This window comes from Rhincodon typus, chromosome 16 (genome assembly GCF_021869965.1).
Source record: "Rhincodon typus isolate 14 chromosome 16, sRhiTyp1.1, whole genome shotgun sequence".
Taxonomy (NCBI): domain Eukaryota; kingdom Metazoa; phylum Chordata; class Chondrichthyes; order Orectolobiformes; family Rhincodontidae; genus Rhincodon; species Rhincodon typus.
In genome coordinates, this window is record NC_063347.1 from 25,798,054 (window position 1) to 25,823,187 (window position 25,134).

The following is a 25,134-nucleotide window of genomic DNA, read 5'->3' on the forward strand; positions in this document are numbered from 1 at the left end:
GGTTAGGATTGTTTTTGCTGAAGTTCAGATGAATGAGGGGGGTGGGGGGAATCTCATAGAGACTATAAAATTCTAACAGGACCAGACAGGGTAGATGCAGGGAGAATGTTTCTGATGATGGGTGCATCCAGAACCAGGGGTCACAGTCTGAGGATCTGGCATAGACCATTTAGGATGGAGATGAGGAGACATTTCTTCACCCAAAGAGTGGTGAGCCTGTGGAATTCACTACCACAGGAAGTAGTTGATGCCAAAACATTGAATGTATCCAAGAGGCAGATAGATATACCATTTGGGGCAAATGGGATCAAAAGGTTATGGGGAGAAAGCAGGATCAGGCTATTGAATTGGACGATCAGTCATGATCGTGATGAATGGTGGAGCAGGCTCAAAGGTCGAACGGCCTCCTCCTGCTCCTATCTTCTATGTTTCTACATTTCTATGTAATTACAAACAACGGTTCCCAGCACTGATCCTTGCTGAACATCACTGATCACAGATCTCCAGTCAGAAAAACTCCTCTCCACAACTACTCGCTGTCTCCAATGACCAAGACAATTTTGTATCCAATTTACTAATTTACCATGAATCCCATTTGGCTTATTCTTCTGGACCAGCATATCATGCAGGATCTTGTCAAATGCTTGAGTAAAATGCACATAGACAACATTCACTGCCCTACCCTCAATCATCATTGGCGAAGAGATAATAAGCTCAAACAAATTTGAGACACAAGACCTCCACTTCACTAGTCCATAAGTCCATTCTTCTCCAAATATAAGTAAATCCTGTCTCCAAGAATCTTCTCCAATAATTTCCCTATCACTGATGTAAGGCTCACCGGTCTATAATTTCCTGGATTATCCCAGTAGCTTTCCTTAAACAAAGGAACAATATTTGTTATTTTACAGTCGTCTGGGACTAAAGATCTCCGTCAACGCCAACCAATCTGCTTGCTTGCCTCCTTCAGTATCCTGTGATAGATCCCTTCAGGCCCTGGGCACTTATCTACCTTGGTGTTTTCCAACACCATCTCCTCCTTAATATCGACATGCCCTAGATTATCAATGTACCCTTCCCTAATCTTACCATCCTCCATCAAAACAGAGAAGAGATTGGTTATTTTGCAGCAAGTACTTTCACTTCCTGACTCCTCAAAATTTCTCAAAAACCTATGAGGCAAAAGATAGCATTTGCAGCGCAATCCTTCATCCTTCCTGGCTGGAGACAGCTTCACAGCATTTAAGAAGTTCAACAGTGAGAATAAAACTGTCCTCTCACTGTGCTAAATAGGCAGGGACTGTGCAAGTGTTCAAGCATCTGCTACTATGAGAATACGGTTACATACAGGATGTCACACAATGGTGATTCATCCACTAAATTGCAGTACTGAGATATATGAACTTATACCACATTAATAATATGCTACAATTACTGAAGGGATGATAGAAAGAACATCTGTTGACTAGGAATGAAGATGTAGCTGGCTCAATATCTCATTTTCCATATTCATGTTGTCCACCTATACTTGCAGGCCATGCTAAGATACACAAAATGATCAACTGGATAGCTAATTGGAGGCTGCCGACACCCACTCCTACCACAGAGCAATAAAAGGTGATGCTTTTAGAAGAGGAGAAAGAAAATGGTGTGTGGGCAGTTGTGAACAGGACTTTGGGACAGATTTAATGCTTGTTTTTCCAAGTTTGGTAAAGTTGCTCTTTCCTTGTCTCCCTTGCAAATAATGGGCTTTTTTAAAAATAAACCAGCACAGTCTACACAGCACTATACCACAGTTATCTAAACATTCATACAAATGTTCCTGTAAAATATCACACTTCCAAAAAGGAGTATTTGCAGTTGAATTGAAATTCAGAGCTTCAGTGATGGATTAGTTTTTGGCTGAATCACTAACACTCTAGTGTACAGCGACTGCAACGTATCACCCAGGGATGACAAACACTCCTCAATTCACATTATTCAGCACATACCAAATACTTAGGTTTGCTGTATTTATAAATGCAGCACACAGTTAGCAAGTCCAACTTGTCAACTAAAATCAAGTTTATTGTGACTGGGGCCTTAGGAAAGTTTACAATAAGCAGTTTCATCTTTTCTCCCTAAGAGACTGTTAATGCAAATAGACTTCAAAATATTTAGAACAGTAGTCAAGTTAATGAGAATACAAAGTTGTGGAGAAACTCAGTGGATCTGGCAGCCTCTATGAAGAGTTAACACTGGATTCTGAAGAATTCATATCAGACTCGACATGTTAACTATTTCTTCCTCCTCAGATATACTGAGTTTCTGCAGAATTTTCTGGTTTTACTTCAGATTTCCAGCAGAGTTTCGCTTTTATTGCAGTAAGAATAGAAATGGGCACACCAGAAATGCTACTATCAAGAGAAATTGTTTATTGTTATGATACAAAGTTTATTCCTACAAAGTAGGTAGTGTTCGGGCTCTGTGCCCAGACGCTCCTGCTCACCTGACCGGCCACATTCTTCTTTGTTCTTTATTTTTGTTTTGTTTCTTCATTTCTCTTTTGTATCAAAGTTCAGCTTTTCTGCGGCTGCAGCAGAGGAAAGTGTTTGAGAGGGCCGGCAGCAGCATGGTGGATCCGGATGCCTGTCCCTCGTGGCCGCTGCTTCACCATCGGTGGGTCTGGTCTATTCTTCTTGGCGGTGGTGCAGCGGTTCCATTCCTCTTGGCTATGGTGGAAATGTGGTAGATTCCTGGCTACAGCAGCAGCATCCCATAGCAATTTAAGAAACCCAGGAGTCGTGGAGGAAACAAAAGGTGAACTTTGTCTCAATTATTTCTTTTCATAATTTCTGAAATTAAAATGTTGAATAATGGCAATTTACATACACTGTATTTTCATTACTACAAGTAACAATAAATTGCTATTCATAGAATCCCTACAGTGTGGAAACAGGCCATTCAGCCCATCAAGTCAACACCAACCCTCCAAACAGCATCCCATCCAGACCCATTCCCCTACCCTTTCCCTGTAACCCTGCATTTCCCATGGCTAACACACTTAACCTACACATCCCTGAACACCATGGGCAATTTAGCATGGCCAATTCACATAGCCTGCTCATCTTTGGACTGTGGGAGGAATCCAGCGGAAACCCACAGACACAGGAAGAATGTGCAAACTCCACAGAGACAGACAGTAACCGGGTGAATTGAACCTGGGTCCCTGGCGCTGTGTGGCAGTAGTGCTAACCACTGTGCCACCTATTCTATGCTATTCTTCAGAATTAACATTATAGAAAATAATTGTCCTGGATATAAAATAAAACTGTGCTTAAAATTCTCAAAGTCTGATTTCAAACTAGTTGAATGCATTATTCTGGCCAAAGTATTCTGAAATACTTGCATTTATACATTATACGGAGCCTGTAATGGTCACCCTATAGTGAACAAAACATTGTCAAATATACTTATGATTCCTCTCATACAAGGTCATCGATGCAAAACATTAACTCTGCTTCTCCTTCTCTAGATGCTGCCTGATCTGAGAGTGATTCCAGGATTTTCTGTTTCTATTTCAGATTTCTTGGATCTAGAACATTTAGCTTATGTTTTATCACCACAATACTGATGATCTAATCAAATTATGTGCATGATTAAACTGTGTTCTGTCAACTAGTAAAATGCTACAAATTCTGGAAATACAACGCAGCTCATTCAGCATTTGGGAGGAGGCAGGACAGGCAAATGTCATGTTAAAAATGGGTCTGAAGATTCTCAAATCAAACTGTGTATTTGCAAAAGTATTACTTTCAGGTTTCCCATTAACTCAGTTATTCTTTTATCCAAAATGCTATAGTAGGATAATTGGTATAGTAGGATAATAAAATATATTTTATCCCATAGTCCCAATCGAAAAAGATCTCATTGAGATAGTTGTTTATGGTAAGCCTTTAAAAAGATTCATACAGCAAACAGCAAATGTTTGTGCAAATTAATAACTGCAGTAATAAATGGCACACAAATCACTGCAATCCAAAAAGAACTGTGATCTTGTCGCTCACTGCAACTACTCATCCCATAGCTCCATAGAAACCCCGAAGGAAATGCTGGTCATCATCCTCTTCTGCTGATAGCTATCCTTAGTTAATTTACTTTCTCACTGAAATCCTCGGATTTATTTTTTCTGGCTAAAGTCTGAGACCTATTAGATTAAATGTTACTATATTAAAATGTTACTGATGTCTGGAGTTCCTTTCAACTAAATAACTCCACATCATTAGTTCAAATGTCAACTTTGTTCCTCAATTTATTTAATTCATTTCCCTCACCACTGTCAAGCTTCAAACTCATCAACTTTACATCTTCATTTAACATGGTTTCCCCCCACCCTAACCTAATACAGACCTCTAATGCCCTCCTCTGGCCTCTGACTATACTTCATTTTTTTTTGATGTTACAACATTTTATTTGGCAATTCTAACAAATAACTCAATACCAGCAGAAGGTCCAAAAAATTTACATAAACCAGATGGGTAAAGATGCGGAACAGTGATAATCTCCCACCTCTCTCCACCCCCACCCCACCCTCCATTCTGCCAAGATTCAGATCTCAGGAAAGTGAATCAGTATTCCTTCACCAGTTTCCCAATGCCCAGCAGTGCAGGTAGTCTCATCCATCCTGAGATGCCTACTTTCACTTTAGTGCTGGTTTCTTCTGAAGGAACAGCCTTCTGTTAACCTGGCCTTTCCAACAGTGGGCTGGCAAAGTACAGTGGAGCAACCAACATACAACACAACAGTTTGCGCGCGGCTGAACACGAGTGATTTTGTAGCAACTGGGACATTTGACATCCATGAAGTAGGTAGTGAGGCTTTGCACCAAACATTTCTTTTAGTGTCTCCTCATCTCCTTCTCATGGATTTAGCAGATCTTTCACCAGAGGCATCTTAAGTGTGGAAGTGCTGGCATGGATCTTTTCTTTCACTTTCCCATTCTATTCTCAACCTAACTTTACAGACCTACCTCAACTTGGTTCAATCAATTCCTACTCCATCTTGACTGAGTGTACAAATTGGGTAATATTAGAAATAAGCATTTTAGAAGTTTCCCTGATAAGGATTTATGCTTTGTAATAGGATTAGAAATATTTCATAACTGCATAAATGGTGAAGATACAAATTTTCAATAGTAAAATATATAATTTGTTTGCTACATTTATACAGTAATTAAGACTTGGCACACAATGTTGGTGTTTACAGTGTCATTTAAAGACATGTTAAAATACTAAGACTTAACATATAGCTATTGCTCAAGCTATTACTTTTATTTATTTTAATCAGAGTCCAAAGTCAGGAAAAGTTTATTAGACACAAGATAACAGGGCTTTCATTGCTGTTCTGCCTCTTGGCACACTTATGCATTTATATTCACAAATGTCAAGCTAGAAGTAAGTTACAGTAACTGATGAAACACAATGCTGGCTGAAGAATATGTCTCTGTAACTAACTATTCAACGTCTGCAGTTAATTCCACCACATGATTTGGGAATGAAATTACATAAAACTGCTCCTTTGAGAGTCTCTTTGGACCATATCAGCATGCTCCGGGATGGGAAACTCATTTCTGAAATAAAGCATTCCAGCTACAATCAGAAGCACACAAATTACAGCTCCAAATTCTCACCTGTCTAAAGTTTGCAGGGTTCAATGTTTGGCATCCGAAATAAAATCCAGTCATTTGAAATAATATGCAAGAAAAAAATAACATTGGTTTCAATAAAGGATCTTTATGTTACAAAAGACAAGATCAGGTTATTGGGGTAAATGGAGCCTAATTTCTAAGGATATTATTTTAATATGCTAGCTTGGGAATAATTAGTTGGAATGTAATTAGGAATTAGAAGATAATGCATTTTGTTGCACAGAAGTAAAAGTATTGACAATTCTCTGCTAGAAATGTCCTTTCTTAAAAGCAGAAAAGCGATGATAGAAAACACAACCATGTCTAAGCACCACCCCTCCCCCTCCCTGCTCCAACCTCAAATTTAAAGAAATAACCAGAAGTTATCAGCTATTAACTTAGTGTAGTCACACAATGTATTGAGTTGTATAAATCTGTCTGCAATTACATCAAGTATATCCTTGAAAAGAGTTTGAGCTTGCCTGGACATCTGCCCCTATATAAATCGATCTTTATCAAAGTTGTGCAGTGCAATTAAACTCCATACAAGGCACAATAACGTCAAGTTTAACTGTCTTCCTTGGTCTACAGAAAAAAAAAGCATGAAATGCTTTTCCACTGAAACCTTCAAATGTTATAAATAGAACGTGCTGTGGCTAGTTCCTTTGATACAAGAAATACCCGAGGCCTAGCAGAGCTCATTTTTGAGCAACGCATCACATGGCCAGCCGTGTGATATCTTCTGTAAAAAGGGACTGAGAGTTGCATATAAACTATTAAATGTAAACATCTGTGAAGTGCATATTCAGTGGATAAATCTTACATTTTTGTGGAAGGCACTGGACTTCATACTTCCTGTGGCCAGTGTTGCTTTGTTGAGCATATACAATGAAGTACCTTTCTATATTGTAAGTGCATTATGTATATCTAAGAAAGTACAGATGAGAAAGCTTGTTTCTCCCTTCAAAAAAGTTCTTACTGATTGGAATTCATCATTGTCAAGTTGGTAGAACTTTTTTTCTTAAATCATTATAGCCACAGGTGATGTGCTGGGGGGTAGCTAATGTAGTGCCTTTATTTAAGACAAGCTGTATGGAGAAGCCTGGGAACTATAGACCTATGAACCTGATGTCAGTGGTAGGCTAGTTATTGGCAGTGATTCTGAAAGATAGGATTTAGATGCATTTGGAGAGGTAACGACCGATTAGGGATAGCCCGCATTGTTCGGTGCAAGAGAAACCGTGTCTCACAGACTTGATTGAGCAAGTGACCAAAGAGATTGATGTGGGCAAAGCAGTAGACTTTGTTTATATGGACTTTTGTAAAGCCTTTGACAAGGTTTCGCATGGTAGACAAATTAGTAAAGTTAGATCACAAGGAATTCAGGGTGAGTTTGTCAATTGGATACAAAATTACCTTAACGGTAGGAGACAGGGGGTGTTGAAGAGTTTTTTTTCAGACTGGAGGCCTGTGATCAGTGGTGTTCCACGGAGATCGACTTTTGTTTGTCATTGATGTAAACGATTTGGATGGGAATTTAGGAGGCATGGTTAGTGAGTTTGTAGATGACATCCAAATTGGTAGTTTGGTGGAAGTAAAGTAGGTTTTCTAAGATTACAAAGGGATCTTGATCAATTGGGTCAATGGGCTGAGAAATAAGCAGTTGTAGTTTAATTTGGATAAATCCAAGGTATTGCATTTTAGTAAAACAAACAAGAGTAGAACTTATACAATTAATAGTACGGCCCTGGGTAGTGTTGTAGTTCAGAAAGACCTCGGGGTTCATGTCCATAATTCTTTGAAATTTGCGTCAGAGGTAGACAGGGATTTAGTATGCTTGCCTTCATTGATCAGGTGTTTGAGTATCAGAGTTGCAACATCATGTTCAGGTTGTACAGGACAACGGTGAGGCTTGTTCTGGAATCCTGTATCAGTTCTGGTCAGTCTGCTATAGAAAAGATATTATTAAACTGGAGAGGGTTCAGAAAAGATTCACCAGGATGTTGCTGGGAATGGAGCATTGGAGTTCTAAAAATAGGTTGGGACTTTTTTCACTGGAGCATAGGAGGTTGAGGGGTGACCTGATAGAGATTTATAGAATAATGAGGGGCATAGATAAGGTGAATAGCAAGGGTCTTTTCTCTAGGGTAGAGGAGTTCAAAACTAGGGGGCAAATTTTTAAGGTGAGAGGAGAAAGTTTTAAAAAGGACATGAGGGGCAACTTTGTTTTTTTTACATAAAGTGATTCTTTTGTGGAATGAACTTCCAGAGAAAGTAGTGGTTGCAGGTATAGTTACAACATTTAAAAGACAGTTAGATAAGTACATGAATAGGAGAAGTTTGGAGGGATATGGGCACACAGCAAGTGGAACTAGTTTATTGTGGTTGGTTGGCTCGCCCGCCGAGCTGGTTTGTTGTTCCGCAGACATTTCATTACCCTGCTGGGTAACATTATCAGTGCAGCCTCCGATGAAGTGCTGTTATTTAAATTCTGGTGTCTGTTGATTATCTCACTTCCAGTTTTCCTTTGCAATGGAGTGGATATGGGGTCGAGCTCTATGTGTTTATTGATGGCTTTCTTAGTGGAGAACCAGGCCTCTAGGAATTCCCCTGATGATGTTACCCAGCGGGGTAATGAAACATCTGCGGAACAAAGAATCAGCTCAGCGTTCCAATCAACCACAACATCCACAATCCGAGCTACAAATCTACTCTAAAACCTTTGGAACTAGTTTAGTTTGGGAATATGGTCAGCATGGACTAGTTGGACTAAAGGCTCTGTTTCCATGCTGTATGACTATACTTTCTTGAATTACTAAATACTTTCTACTTGATCACCCATCTCCCCAAAAACAGACCCTGAATCTAAAATGCTCAGATTTTTCTCAGCCAATTGTAATTCTGGTCAGAACAGATGGCAAGTTTCAATGAGAACAAAATTCGTTGTTAGAGGATGGGAATGCTGTGGGGTTCCACATGTTGCCTCACTTGCTTCCCCCACCAACTACTGCTCATCTTGGCATTTTAACATGCCATGTGAAATCTCAAGGTGGTCTGCATTTCTCAGGCAAGAGAGATTGCCAGCTAACTTCAAGATATACAAACACGCAGCAACCAAGGAGTTAACATAAATTCAATAAAACAAATCCAATACTTTTTTAAAAAGCTTCCCTGGAGGGAAAACACTGCTAAAAAAGACCCTTTAAATAAAAGGAAAAAAGGGATGTAAAAATGAACAACTTATTCCAGAAATAAAGCCACTTCCTTTCCAGACTGGTGAACTGCAAACTCATAGTTAGCAAGCTCTAGCCATGTGATTTAGATGCTAGACTTCAATGATCAGAATATTTTATAGAAGTTAAGCATTTCAATTTTAGGACAGGCGGGTGTGCAAATAGCAATAGGCCATGTCCAATGCATAACAATGAAAATGGCATTTGTATAACATCTTTAACATAGAAAACATCCCAAGGGATGACAGCCTTGAACATTAAAAATAAATGCATAAACAACATGTCACAACAAAGCTAGGTCCATAAGTTGGATCTAAAATAAAGACAGTTGGAAGAAAGGAGGAGAATCAAAGGGGGGAGTTCTAAAATTGTCAACATGTGCCCTAGATAGCTGAATACACACCTGCCAATGGTGAGGTAAAGGGAGAAGGGATGAATAATAGATTAGTCAGACAAACAGGCAGAATTTTGGATGAGGTAAAATTTTGAGATGGTGCAAAGGGGAACTATTCAGGGGAGCATTGTGGGTGAAAGAGAGAAAGAGAGAGAAACATAGGCAGTAACTCTTGACCTCTTCTCAAAATAAAAGGACTTACAAATTTATGGTCCTTCTTTAAACATCTCCAGCCAATGTCACTTTTTGTTCCTATCCCAGGACTTAAGGTTTTGAGATTAGTCTTGAGATACAATTGCTATTTGTTTTCCTGCTCATGTCTAAACACAAATTCAGTACCAAAAGTTTCTTTCTCCTGCTTAATGGAACAGAATTGCCAGTTCTGAAGAAGGGTCACTGGAATTGAAACATTAACTCTGCCTTCTCTCCACAGTTGCTGCCACACTGCTGAGATTTTCCAGCAACTACTGATTTTGTTCCTGTTAGAATTGTAGATGTTTCTACGAGATATCCCCCCTCACTTTTCTGAACTCCAGCGAATACAATCCTAACCAACTCAATCTCTCCCCATACATCCCAGGAATCAATTTGTTAAATTTTCAGTGTGTTCCTTCTGCAGCAACAACGTGCTTCCTATGGGCAGTATGGCAGCTGAATGGTTAGCACTGCTGCTTCGGGTGCCAGTGACCCGGATTTGATCCCACCTTCAGGTGACGGTGGGGAGTTCACATATTCTTCCCATGTCTGTGTGGGTTTCCTCTGGGTGCTCCAGTTTCTTCCCACCGTCCAAAGATGTGCAGGTGGATTGGCCTTTGCTAAATTTCCCAAAATGTCCAGGCATGTGTAGGCTAGGTGGATTAGCCATGGGAAATGCAGAGTTACAGGGATGGGGTGGGGGATGGGGTTGGGTCTGGTGGGGATGCTGTTTGAGGGTTGGTAATGGACTCAATGGACCAAATGGCCTGCTTCCACAGTGTAAGGATTCTATGATTAAGACATGGAGACCAGAACTGTGCCCATTATTCCATGTGTGTCCTCATCAGCTCACTGTATAATTACAGTAAGACATCCTTTTTCCCGTACTCGAAGCCCCTCATTATGAAGGCCAACATATAGTTTGCTTTCTTTACTGTCTGCTGCACCTGTATACTTATTTTCAATAACTGGTCCACAAGAACACCCAGATCTCATTGAGCATTCCCCTGAACATACACTGGTGACAGACTTGAACCTGATGTCAGATACTAGAGAGATACAAGTTCAAGCAAAATTCCTCTATCTTCCCCAGGCGAATCATCAGTACTAGTCACTGGGATCATGACAAGGAAGAAGCAATCCTCAGCTGTTCAGCTGAGGAAGTGAACAGGTTGGCTTCACCAAAAATGTAAGCTCTATGTCTAAGTGAAAGTTTCCAACCTAATGAATAGGTTAAAGAAGGACCTAAACACTTCACAGATTTGCTAGCAGGTTGAGCGAGAAAAAAAAAAATCTGCCTACACAAATTGAGGATGTGGTGCATATTACTCCTTGGAACAAAGAATGTTTAAAGATCCAGAATACTGGGGAGAAAAAACATATCTGGTTAAAACAGGACAGCAATCTTTGATGAAAGAAATTTGTCAGATTATTGGCCCTTCACATATTACAATGGAGCAATTTCCTCTTTCAGGAGAATAGAAATCCTTTGCAATGTAAATGCAGATAATAAAAGTTCTTCCTGTTTAAAAGCACTTACAGACCTCACTCTGTCAAGAAGAGAATCAAAGTCAACAATCTTCAACCCAAAGATCTACCAGTCTTCCAAATCTGAAGAGAACGCATTCTGGGAGAATGCCGAAACCTCTAAAAATGCCTGAATTTTGAAATCAGAGACATGGGGGTTGGGACATGGTGTAATTATAAACATAATTACATGCATAAATCTATTGTGTTAATAATGGGAAAACTTAGGGGAGATGTTGCACAAGAGTGGAGAGATCTGTAAGGGTTATTCTTAGGTGTATATCAAGCGTCAACTACTTTACATGGACTAAGACAGGGGACTAGATTTTTTAAATTTCAAAGGTCTAAAATCTGTCATTGAAGTCTCCTTCATAGTCTCTACCAAAGTCTATGTCAATAAAACTGTGCCTGGCTGCTATTATGCAATAAACTACATTTTGTTTAAGATTCATTAGACTATAAGGTGGGTTTCCTCTGCCACATTAAACCTGTGGATCCCCAACAGAGAAGAAAATGTGGCAACTATTCTCTCTCTCTCTACATTACAAAATACTGCAATAATAATAATACCTCACAAGCTAACCTGTACAATGCTTACAATCACGTGACACAGTTTGTGTGAGCTTGTCTGACAGTCAGACTGAAACAAGAGATCAGCCCATGCCATGCCAACCTCCAGTCACTGATTGGATATTTCCTGTTTCAGATACCTGGCTAACTATCACCTAAGGCATGTTTTCTCATACTCCACTCTGCACGTAGCCTGCACGATCAATCTTTGACACGGTCCAATCTTCAGCAATTGATCAGACGACCACTGTCAAACAGCATATGTATGCCACATCTACCGCAGTCAGTTTACCTTTCACCCATTAGGGCATCCGCTTGTTTTGTCTGGAAGGAGGCTTATCTCCTGATTTTAATGAACATTGACCCCAGGCCAGTCTGCTCACAGCTGCACATATAGACCACTTCCATGCAGTTTTGATGTTGTCCAGTTGACCTTATGATATCTAAGCAGCACAACCCTGGGGTTAACTGCACTTTTGTCTTGCTGACGGTCACTGTTCAGTTTTTCTCCTGCTGATTTACAACATTTAATTTAAACTCACATATCCCTTCAGAAAATATGGAAGTCACCAACAGAATAATTGACTTTTCAATAGAGCAGGCTTCGTATGTTTTTTCTCAATTTGGCTGACCCAGCAGAGTTATACTGACTACCTACACCACAAATAGGACAGATCCAATCCAGCCAATTACCACAGCAGTCTGTTGTCAAAGAGATGGAAGGTGTCACCAGCAATCAGGCAACTCTTACTCAGCAAAAATCTGCACATTGACACTTAGTTTGGGTTCTTCCAGGATCATTCAGCTCAAACCTTATTAAAGACTTAGTCCAAACAAAAAGGGCTCAAACTCTAGAGGTAAGGAGAGGGTGACTATCCTCGACATCAGTGGAGCACTTAACCAAATGTGCCATCGAAAAGTCTTCACAAAATTGGGATCAAAGGTAAATCAGAGAGTGAAAACTCTCCACTAGTTGTAACAAACCAAGCACAAAAGGATCCAAATGTGGTGTTGGAAGTCAGTTCATCTACAACACATCACTGTAGGAGTTCCTCAGCATAGTGCCATGGGTCCACACCCCTACTTCAACTGCTTTATCAATGATCTTTCCTCTAAAATAAGGTTAGATATGGGGATTTTCACAACCACTTCTACCTCTGCAGATACTGAAGCTGTCAATGTCTTCATGTAGCAAGACTTGTTCAGTTTCAAGCGGCACGGTGGCACAGTGGTTAGCACTGCTGCCTCACAGTACCAGGGACCCGAGTTCGATTCCAGCCTCGGGCGACTGTCTGTGTGGAGTTTGCACATTCTCCCCATGTCTGCGTGGGTTTCCTCCGGGTGCTCCGGTTTCCTCCTACAGTCCAAAGATGTGCAGGTTAGGTGGATTGGTTGTGCTAAATTGCCTGAAGTGTTCAGGGAGGTGTAGATTAGGTGGGTTATAGGGGGCTGGGTCTGGGTGGGATGCTGTGAGGTTCGGTGTGGACTTGTTGGGCCGAAGGGCCTATTTCCACACTGTAGGGATTCTATGAAATTACAGAATCCCCATCGTGTGGAAGCAGACCATTCAGCCCATTGGGTCCACACTGAGCCTCCAAACAGCATTCTGCCCAGACCCACCCTTACGCTATATTTTCCATGGCTAATTAACCTCACCTGCACATCCCTGGACACAATAGGCAATTTAATATGGCCAAACCACCTAACCTGCACATGTTGGACTATGGAATGAAACCAGAGCACCCAGCAGAAACCTACACAAACATGGGGAGAATGTGCAAACTCCACACAGACAATTGCCCAAGAGTGGAATCGAACCCGAGTCCCTGGCACTGTTAAACAGTGCTAACATTGAGCCACCATTTAATCAGATAAATGAGTGGTAGCATTTACACCATAAGTGGCAGGCAACGACCAGTTTCTATGAGACTTAAGCTGAACATCTGTTTGAATGGTCAATGGCATTACCATCACTGAATCTCCCATGATCAATATACTGGACATTAACATTTACAACAAAATTAACTGAACTAGCCACTTACTTAATGTGTCTGCCAGAACAGATCGAAGGTTGAGGTTCTGCAGTAAGTCACTTCCTGATCTCTGAAAGCCTGAGTAAAATCTACAAGAAATGGGTCAGTAACATGATAGAATACTCGCCATTGCCTGGCTGAATGCAGCTCTGACAACACTCTAGATGTTCAACACTATTCAGGAGAAAACAGCATTGCATCTTCCACCTTTGATATTCACTTCCTTCACAATGCCAGCAGCGTCTACCATCTAGAAAGTGCAATTTGCTAAGGATCCTTTCCTCAGCACCTTCCAAGCTTACAACCTTTACCACCTAGAAGGACAAAGACAGCAGTTGCATGAAAACAGCACTATTTATAAAGTTCTCCTTCAAATCTCACACTATCTTGGCTCAGAGCTATATTCGCATACCACCTCTGAGTCAGAAAATGGCTCGCCTCCAGATTCTCAAGGCTAATTAGGGGTGGGCAACACCTTACCAGTAGCATTCTCATCCTAAGAACAACTGGAAAAGATTTAAAATAACATAATTCAGGATGTTACATCTTTTTCAATTGTATGATATATTTGCCTATTTCATGTGACCTTCAACATCTTTATTTAAGATTTTACTTCACAGTCTCAAACTATCTCAAGTGTCGGAGCTGCAACCAGTTTTTCCTTCTCAAACATTTCAGAACAGTTGTCCAGAGCTGTTAATCACAAGCGTGCTTTCTGAGTTTGTGTTGTGTTTCACAGAGTTGCCCACATGGAGTCTGTCCATCAACTGGATATGAAAGGTAAAAGTTTTGTCCTTTCTTCCTTCTTTTACCCCTTACACATGAATTGCAAAGAAATGGAATTGAATTCTTCTTGACTTCAAATTAATAAAGAGGTAACATTAGCATCCGTGAGAAGAAATATTTGGGTAGAGAAACACAAGTATTCATGATTTCTTTGTTTATAAGAATGTAATGGTACTATAAATATGGTTCAAAATCTCTCAAATCATTGAAACAAATAACTTTTGTTTATAGAATTTCTGCTTAATCAAGAATGCATAAACATACATTTACTAGAATTTCTATTTCTGTGGTCCTGACACTTGATGGCGAAAACCCAGCTCATGATTTTCCAACAATGTTTCAAGTAGCTTATGATGATGTGGGAGGTAATAGCCAAGACTCAAATCAGCTTGTGGGGAGGGCGGCGGGGGGTTGTATCCAAAGCAATTGGATTACATTTGCCTTATTTCCCATTCTTCACAATGATGTTAGACATTGATTACAATCCCTGCCCTCCATACATCCACACTCAGATCCCAAAAGCACAACAGTTCAACAATTTAAAATGGTGTCTTGTTCCCCTATTGTTCCTAAACACACAACTTCCAATGTTTCCAGGTGCCAGAGCCATTCCCTACGTGATCCCAGATCCCGGTTTGGCAGTCCTACAATTTCTTTCTCCAGTGCCTTAACGTTGTTAGCAAATTCCACAACTCCAACCCCCACCAAAAACGGACCCAAGCTATGGTGATTAATACAGGACTATAACCCAAAAATGACAAATCTGAAACGCACCATGGCAGTTTCAGAATTAGAATTCAGTTTTTTTTTCCCCCTGTAGAAACGGTCACAAATCATCTAGAAAACATCGACTGGTTCACTAAGGTCCACAAGGAACGGAAACATTCTCAGGCAGCTTTCTCTGTGATTTCAGCCCCACACTAAATAACATAACTGAGCAAGTTGCTCCGTTAGATCGGAACTTCCTTGGGAAGCTAGGGTTGTAATAAATGCTTTGTTAGCAACCCCCAGATGCAGAGGATGATTAAACAGTTATACTGCTCTGAATTGTTCACTGTGTTTCCGTGCCCACAGATGCTGCCAGACCTGAAGATTTCTCTAGTACGTTGTTTTTATTTCAAATGCCCAGCATTCCTCTTTTCTTTGATTGTTCTTACAAAAACCCTGCGTTATGGTAACACCGCAGGCGACACGTTAAAGTGACTTCATGTCCCCCCGCAGGTACAAAATACAATTCTGAATTACTTATGTGCAAACTACAAACGTAATTACCACTTGGCAAAACTATAGTTACGTTCTTGATAATCAGATGTCAAAATGAAGCTTTAACTAACAAAATTAACAACAAAACGGATTAAAACTTGGATTTATTTAATCAGACCAACCCAAAAGACATCATGTTAAAAGAACATATACGTTAGGTATGATGAATTAAAACAGCACCATACAGTGGTGCTCGCTCCTAATATTGGCGGAAGTAATAAATCAACCTCTATACTCCAACACATTATTCGAAGTTGTGACAGATAACACTTTAGTTCGAATGAAAACAATAAAACTTATGCAAAACTTTTCATTCTTCGGCTTTCCTATGAAACACAAGTGCTGGGAGTTTTCAGTGAAGACTCACAAGCCGAGGAGCTGCCCCAGCTGGCCAGCCTGCCACTGCGAGACTTACCGGTGCCTGTAGCTCTGCTCCACTCTCTCATGGTCCCGTTCACCGTGTCCCCCCCGGGGCGAGCCGCCTCCCTCTGGAGCCGGGGCTCCGTTACTGGGCTCACTCCGGCATCCAAGCCTTGGCAAAGTGCCGCTTTTCCGGCTCTGGTCAGCTGCATTCCCCCCCTTGCTCCTCTACTGACACTTCCCACTCTCCAGACTGCAGCACACTCTCTGTCCCTATTCCGTTTATTCTTGGCTCCCTCCGATCCCTGTCACTCTGTCTGGGAGCTGCTCAGAGAAGTCGCTGGGCTCATGCACGCGCTGGGATGCTCGTGCGCGTGGGGCTCATCCCAAGGCGCGCACCTGACAAGCGGTACCGAAGCAGACTTCCCCTCGCAGGCTTTTGCAAGAAGCAACGAAACCCTCCTGTTGGTTTTTGACAAAAAAGTTTTAACTGTTTAATAATAATGAAGCGGTGAATAATATTTTTATTTATAAATAAATTACAGTTTACTACCCTACCCACCCCCATTACCCAAGAAGTTTTCTTTTCCCGGGCATTGAGATGAACCACATTTGTCTTTATATGCGACTGTTTCCAGTTTCCAACCACACATCCATACTGTCACTCAGACTTCCTACTTCCATCCTCACAATTCACCTGGTCTCACTCCTATCTCCACTAATCTACTCACCCTTGTTACCCCTTGGCTTGACGCTTCCAACTTCTCCCTGACAGTCCTCCCAGCTCCAGCCCTCCATGGTCTTAGGTTTGTCCACAACTTGCAGTCCCTCTGTTAATTCTCAGCAAGAGCTACTCAACCATCTGCCCTGTGCTCACTGACCTACCTTGGCTCTCAGTTAAGCATATCTTGATTTTAATCAGGGTGATCTAGGTAGTGACCCATATTTTAACAGTCCTGGGATGTCTTTTGTCCCCTATCACTAGCCCATGGGAGATTCTGCCTGGCAGTTTCCTCTTGCCTTGGTGTCTTTGTTACTTGTATGTGAGCATATGCACTGCAGCTGTCCTCCACCCCCAAAGCTATGGGCAGTAAAACTATCCCCTGATTTCACACTCTGCCTCCTTCAGAGTAAATTCATTTAGCCGGGATATGCAGTCTGACAAGGGCAACACAGGCGAATACTGTTCCCACATTGCTCAGCGGCATGTGCTTAGATTGTTGTTGTAATCTCTGCAAGTCACCCTAGTTCTCTTACAGGATCACAATATTTGCATCATGCATGTCCAGGGTTACTGCCCTCTTCCTCCATCAGAGAGAGAATTGCACGCAGATGTTGCTGGAGTTCTAACCGGTTCTCTGTGCTTGATGACTAGGTGATATAGCCTCCAGAGCCTTGCATATGGCAAGTGAGTCAATAGGTTTGCTAAGCTGTGGGTTCAATCTCCAGCTGTGCCATGACAGGCAGATTTTTTAAAATGGAGCCTAGAGCTTCTTTGGTTACCATAGTCTCCATAGAGTACACTTTGAGGTAATAGTTCACCAGCCCTTTAAATGTTTATTGCAGTTGATGATGGCTTCCTCTGTCTTTGTTACCAACTGAGCTTTTTTTTCCACTGATGGGCCTGAAAGGTGCCATATAAATATGTGATATTACTGTAAAGAAAAGATGGTGATGCTGGTGGGCCCCAGCCTTTATGCTCTGATGTGCTTTACAGTCCATACCGGTTGGAGTTTTACAGAATAAAAAGAAAAGCACAAATTGACACTACTGGCCAATGTTTCCAAAGTGATTTCTGTAGTCATGCAACAGTTAGTCATGGGAGTACTTTGAAAGATTAGAACACATAGAAGCAGTAGGAGGCCATTCAGCCCCTCAAGCCTGTTCTGCCATTCAATGTGATCATAGTTAATCTGTGGCCCAACTCCATATACCTGCCTTTGACCCATATCCTTGAAACCTTTGCTTAACTAAAACTTATCTTTCTCAGATTTAAAATTAACAACTGATCCAGCATCCACTGCCTTTTGTGGAAGAGACTTCCAAACATCTATTCCCCATTGTGTGTTGAAGTGCTTCCTCACATCTCTCCTGAATGGTCTGGTTCTAATTCTCAGACTGTGTCCCTTGTTCGAGAGTCCCCAAACAGTGCAAATAGATTATATTTCTCCACCCTGATTTTTCCTATTAACATTTTGATCAAATTCAGATTTTAGAGAAAACAAGCCTAATTTTTACAATACATTCATTTGCTCTTAAAAGCATAGAAAAGAGTAGAAACAAAGAAAATAGGAGCAGGAGTACACTATTCATCCCTCAGAGTCTGCTCTACAAGTCGTTATGATCATGCTGATCATGCTGATCATCCAACTCAATAGCCTATTCCTGCTTTTCCCCCATATCCATGGACCCTTTACCACCAGGTACTATTATCCTACTCCTTCTTGAAATCATACAATGTTGTTTTGAATTGAAATATCCAAGACCTGTCATCCAAGTGCTGGATTTACCAGCACTTTTCAGATTCTGGTGTAGACCCTTGCTCTCTCTCACTTCAAGCCCACGATTAACTACTGGTATTTGCAAGCTTATATTACTGCATGCTTGAGTTTTATATACATCCTCCACATATTGTGGAGTGTGTATTACCATGCCAGGAAGCCATACATTGACTACTTTTTCAAAACTGCAGATAGGTAGCTCTGCACAAAGTCTCATTATCACATCATACGAAGCCCTAGGAACAATTGCTACATCAATTCATTTTAACTTTAAATTAGGCTAAAAATATTGAATCCTCATCACTTACCTGCTGTTTGAATAATTGAGTAGAATCAAGTTATGCAACAAATCTTTCTTAAATCCATCCTCTCTGTACAGCATAAATGTAAGTCTTGTAGCAATGTGTATATGTCTCTGAGTCAGAGTTTCAAGTTCAAGCCTCAATCCAAGGGAAAGTGTATTCATAATTTGGCCAAAATCTTTCCAATACACCTACATCAGGCAGTGTGATTGCAAGACCGTCCAGGCTGGACATTGTTGATGTAGAGTCACATCTCTCAAGCAATAGCCTCTGGTAATAGGCTACCAACCTCCAGGCTAGCAAACTAGATATGGAACAAGACCTAAGTACATTCTTTCTCTGCTTCATGTCCCAGCAGGCTTGGGAATGATATAAAGGTAGGCCATAACGGCAAGCCAGGCCTTAAAAATGTACAAAAGTAGAATATGTTAAAACAATGGTCCCTGTTTTGCTAAGACTAATTTGTGCAGTACTTACTCCATGTCTCCTCATGTGATAGGCTTCCAGTCATGTCTAGATCAGGGATGTGGTAGGGTCTGCTTGCAGGTAGTTCTGCTGGAACCACCAGAAAACAGGTTATTAGTGAGTAGGTGCCATTTGATGGCAGGAATTGCACAGTTTAGATTTATTCTGCATTTTGTGAATTGGAACATACTAAGGTAATATTCGACCTCGTCAGGTAGATGTCAGTGTCTTAGTTGGGCTCCAATAACTTTGCTGGTAGAAACTAGGAGATCTTCTGTGTAGCAATTGTTAGTGAATGTGCCAACATCATACCTTGCAGTTTTTTAAACTGAATTCTTATGAAAGGTTATTGATCTGAAATATTGACATTGTTTCTCTTTCCACAGAAACGCCTTGACTGCTGAACATTTCCAGACTTTTCTGTTTTCATTCCAGGTTTCCCGCATCTGTAGTGCTTAACTTCTAAACAATACAGGATCCATCAGAGCATATGCCAATGATTCTGACTTGTATGTTGTCAATTTTAATGTTGGCTTTCCTTCACCTGTGAACTGTTAACAATGCTACACATTCTCATCATTATCTGATAATGACGGTCATTACAGCTTTCATGTTCAGGTGAAACTGCCTTTTTCAATTTGTTAGTGATCAAAGCTTGAATTTTGTTCTGGTCGTGTTGATAGTTTCTACTGGCATGAGTAGCGGGTATAGGCAAGAATTAGTAATAGTGTCTTCTCCTTGATACCTAGGATATTGGACATAAGAGAGACTGGTTTAAAAAAATCTGCAAAAACAAAATACATATTATCACTTACGTAATGTTTTATTACCTAAACAGAGCATTCCAGAGTACTAACTTAGTCCTTTGTACTTGTTAGGGTTTTCCTCTGTAGACTTTCATGGGTAAATCTTCACAGGAAATACATGATATACACAATATGCAAAGTTGATAGATACATTATACTTAAAAATCAACGGATTTATCTAAATTAGACTTAGACACCATGGAGATTAAGCTTTGTTGAAGATTGTTCCTGACTTCAATTGTTTGTGGGAAAAAGGAGTTAGCAAAGGCAACACATTAAAATGTGTACAGTTGTAGTTGTTCATTATGAACTCTTCGAGCTCGGCCGTTTCTGGGTTTGATATACTGCTTAGAATTATTTAATTGTCCATTCAAAATTTAATAGAGGCATGTCAATCTAAGGGCCTTCCTTCAGTTCTGGAAACTGTGCTAGCCTTGAGATGAAGCCACTGCTGGTATGTAAGCAAATGCATCCAAAATATTCATATCACAGTATCAGTGAGATTTTTAAACTAGTTATTGTACTTTTGGTAGTCTTGATTGAGGAAGAAAATAATGTCTACTACAACATTGTTTATGTCAATCTAATAGATAGCCATGCCCTTGGTTTAATATCTTACTCGAAAGACACAACAGTGTTCCCAAATGACTGTACTGAAAAGTCAGTCTCTGCTCTGTGTTTTCAATCTGGGAGTGGAGCATGAATCCAACATGAGCCCAAATTTCAATTCAGGGCAATTTTTTCACACAGGACTTTGCTCATTAGAAGCAACTTCTGAGAGAGCTGTGGAGTTTAGTCTGTTTGCATGGTTGTCTGAGAGATGCCAGAGGCAAAAACCTGCACTGCATTATAAAAAAAACTTGAAGCTGTATTGGTATTGCCATACAAAGAATGGTGGCTCATTGGTTAGCACTGCTGCCTCGCAGCACCAGGAATCCAGGTTTGATACCAGACTTGGGCGACTGTGCGGAGTTTGCACATTCTCCCCATGTTTGCGTGGGTTTCTGCCAGGTACTCAGGTTTCCACTCACATTCCAAAGATATGCAGGTTAGGTGGACCGGCCATGGTAAATTGCCCCGTGGTGTCCAGGGATGTGCAAGCAAGGTGGATTAGCGATGGTAAATACCAGGATTGGGCAGGATGCTAGGTCTGGGTTGGATGCTCTTGGGAGAGTTGGTGCAGACTCAGTGGGCCAAAAAGCCTCCTTCTGCAGTGTAGCGATTCTAGGATTCTAAGAGTTGGAAAGGGTGGTGGGTGGGGGTGGGGAGTTGGTGAAGCAGGGTGTGGGTGGTGGAATGAGTTGAATAACATGTAATCAATTGGCATGAACAAGAGCCAATGGCCTCAATCTGTGCTGTAAATGTTTCAATGTTTCGATTTTTATGTATTGTTTCAGTTCCTAAAAGGTTAAAACTGTTGGAACAAATATCTAATTCAAGTCTTCAAGCATGAGTGCACGATGCATAAATGCATGATTTAAGCGTGCATGATTTTTTATTGCTGTCCAAAGTCACAAATAAACTGCCCACTTTCAGCTCCTGGCAAAGATATATTGTTCCCTTAATAAATTGTATTGTTCATACTAATTATTATTTTTATTACAGTTGGTTATAAAAATAACATTAAGCAAAATATTGTTTTATTATCTTTTAATGTGTGTCAAAAATACATTAGAATTTATAAAGAGAACATAAAATAACTCTGACAAAATGTTAATATGCAATATGTCACTGACATATATGAAAATGTTAGGCAGAAACACCTTTTCATATATAGGACTCAAAAGTAATCAGCTATTCTTAGGCAAAAACTGATGATTCTTGACATTTCCTTCTCTTGGTTTATAACCCTAGTTTGCTTTAGATGAGAACTTGATTTCTTCTTGGATATTCAGTACAAGATAAGACAAGAACTAATAGCAAAATAAAAAATAAAAATTCAGGGAAGAAGATTGCAGTGGGATCTTAGATTGAGTATTCTTTAGTGATTTCCAAAAATAATGAATTCTATTCATGCACTACTGAGATTTGCAAAGATTCCAAATACTCAGAGCAAGTAAAAGCAATAATAGCTTACTAATACAGAAACAAAGTCAGTTTTCAAAGCTAATGATTATTGTGTAGTTTATCCCAATATATACCACAGTGTGCTGAAGAATACATGCACAATAAATGAAATAGTCTATATAATCATGATGCCACACTTTATCAGGATATACTATATTGTTTGTGGTCCCAGGTGTTCTGAGTCTATGTTGTATTAAAAGAGACTGCAGTCAATTGGTACACAAGCTAAAACATTGTGCACAGGAGGTCATCTACACTGGTAAATTCACAAAAACCTTATCCTAATGATCCAGAGTGCCTACACCACTTAAATCTATACACCAGAGTCTGACAGAAGGCCACTACATCCATCCCCCGAGACATCGAGCTATCAAAAGACCAATCATTAGAATGTGACATTCTCTATTCTTCTGCTGTTGTTCCAAAATAGGTAATTTCACAGCTGACGAAGGAACAATAAGATTAAGGGAATTCATTAATGTAGTGCTGGTTTGTGCTACAACACTCTATAATATAAATACATAATGGAATAGCGTTCAAAAGCAAGGAAAATATGGTAGACCTTTAGAACTGATCAAACCCCAGTTGGTGTAATGTGTCCCATTCTGGGCACTACAGTTTAGAAAGGATGTCAAAGCCTTGAAAAGGGTGCAGTTGAGATTTACTAGTCTGGTATTGTGGATAAGCGACTTCATTGATTGGGGTGAGGAGTTAACACAATTGGTAAAACAAAAATCCAGGGGGAAATGATAACTTTTTTTATGCAACAGATTATGATGAAAGGATGACGGAAGCAGGTTTGATGGCAACCTTCAAAAGTCAATTAGATATATACCTGAAAATATGAAATTTGAAGTCCTAGTAGAGTGAGCATGAGATTGGGACTGATTGAATGGCTCTTTCAAAGAGCTAACATAGCCACAATGGAATGGATGTCCTCATTTAGAACTTATAATGATAATATTCTGTCTGCTACCCCATGAAAACACCTAAACTTTACCAATTCATAATGGAATCAATTTTAACAAGTCTAATAACAAGATTAATACTCTTCTTTTGTCTGTAACAGATTGATGTTTGAATGAGGCTGTTGCCATAGCAAAAATATTATTCAATATTGATTCTTTAAGTTCATTACATCCTACCGTCAAGTTAGCTTTTTTTCATCACTGATCCTCAGACATTAACTTTGAAATCTTTCATATTGTGTCTTCTGTTTACAACTAGGACATGTTTCTTCTGATCTCTGCCATGCTATGTACCTTGAAATCCCTCTGTGTCCAGAAATGTGCACATTTTGATAACCACAGTGAGGCAATTACTTCATTCTCCCATATTTTTTCCTTCATTTTGACCATACCTTCCTGTTTCTTTGCCATGATATTAGTTATTCATGCTATTTCTCTTTTTTCTCTTCCTGCCTCAGGGAAAATCAAACATCCAAAAATAAATAGTGCAGGAAATCCACTCTTTGCTCATATGTGAGATTTAATTGCATTAATATTGATAGTAATCAATAATGAGTTTGACAATGAAGACATATAAAAAACCTTCAGAACCAATATTCAAATCTTTACCTGTACGTAATATATTCAATCATGTGGCTCCCCACAGTATGCTTAAATTTGAAATAATAAGAGAGTTTACTGAATACTCAAAGCTAGTAAACATCCTCAGGTATATTATTAAATTTTCAAAAGTTTTATTCTCTAAGATTTATCCAGCATAAAATAATTATATTCTCATTCATAACACCTTGGCCTCACATATCGTATAAGGTTAATTATTTCTCTAAAGTGTATAATCTTTGTTCCCTTTTACCATGTCATTTTTTTTAAAATACTGCTTTAGGCAATTTCATGTTGGGTTCCAGTTTACTGCCTTTTTCATAAATTCAGTTTTTGCATTAATCTGCTGAGACTACAATAAGTACTTATGATGAACTCAGCAACCATCTACTACAAGCCATAATGTTGCTTCAAGATAGAAACTGACCTTCTACTTGAAAATGCAGCATAACTCATAGGCTGCAAAAAGGCAGCATCAGACTCCAAGCCATCTGTTCCACCAAGAAAGGATTATAGGAAGTGACTACAGGGTTTGCTTAAGGCAGAACAGCTGTTGCCAGGACAAAAGCAATGAATAAGCAATACAGCAAAACCAGAGGAGAAAAAAAATCAAAAAATAAATTTACAGGTACCGAGTTTTCCAAACTAGCAAATCACACAAACAAATGAAGCAAATTAATTATGTGTATATATAAACACTTAACTCAGTATCTCACAGAAATTTATTGGGTTGCTTTTGTAAAATTTGTGTGGTAATATGAGTTTGAATAAATATTTTGCTACCATAATTTGACACACATTAGATTGCAATGAAGTCATACAAACTTAAAAAAAATAGCTTTTGTTTCAAAGATTAGAAAATTCACCATGACAACAATTCATCCTCTTAAAAGAGTCATATTGATAAATTATACAAAAATTCCACTCTATATTTTTGTGTAACCATCACATTGCATCAGATCTTACTGGAAAATTAACAATGTGGTAATGACTCACAATTGTTTATGTGCATATCAGCCAACAAATTCAGAGTATTAGGGGACACCGTGTCAGTTGTAAATCTGTACAAGTCTAATCAATTTATCCTGCTTCATCCCTTGCCTCACACAAATGACACCTCATCCTTAGCCTTCCCATTCTCTTTAGAACTTGCTAGATTTTGAACATTAGTTATCCATTAAACTCAACAAAGAATGCTACGATTGAAGTTAACAAGGTGCAGCTTTTTAATTACATGATGCTTACCAACTTGCAGTGTCAGTCAACCCCTCTGACTCAGAAAAGAACTAAAAAAAAAATATTCATTTTCCCAAATGTTGTTAACTGCTGTTCAGAGTTTGTTTTCAGCTTTTCCCAGTTTACATGGCACACCACAATGCTGGTTGATCCAGTTAGTGTC

At 39.7% G+C, this 25,134-nt stretch overlaps 1 protein-coding gene and 1 pseudogene across 1 annotated transcript in view; both read right to left on the reverse strand.

Annotated features, from left to right (window-relative positions):
* fgd (faciogenital dysplasia) overlaps window positions 1–16,450 on the reverse strand; it is a 213,084-nt gene extending 196,634 nt beyond the window's left edge. The window contains exon 1 of the mRNA XM_048606534.1: window positions 16,082–16,450. Within this exon, the coding sequence (XP_048462491.1) occupies window positions 16,082–16,238 (157 nt within the window). The 5' untranslated portion in view covers window positions 16,239–16,450. The remainder of the gene's footprint in view (window positions 1–16,081) is intronic.
* LOC109932209 lies at window positions 4,684–4,937 on the reverse strand (annotated as a pseudogene).
* Window positions 16,451–25,134: the final 8,684 nt, after the last annotated feature.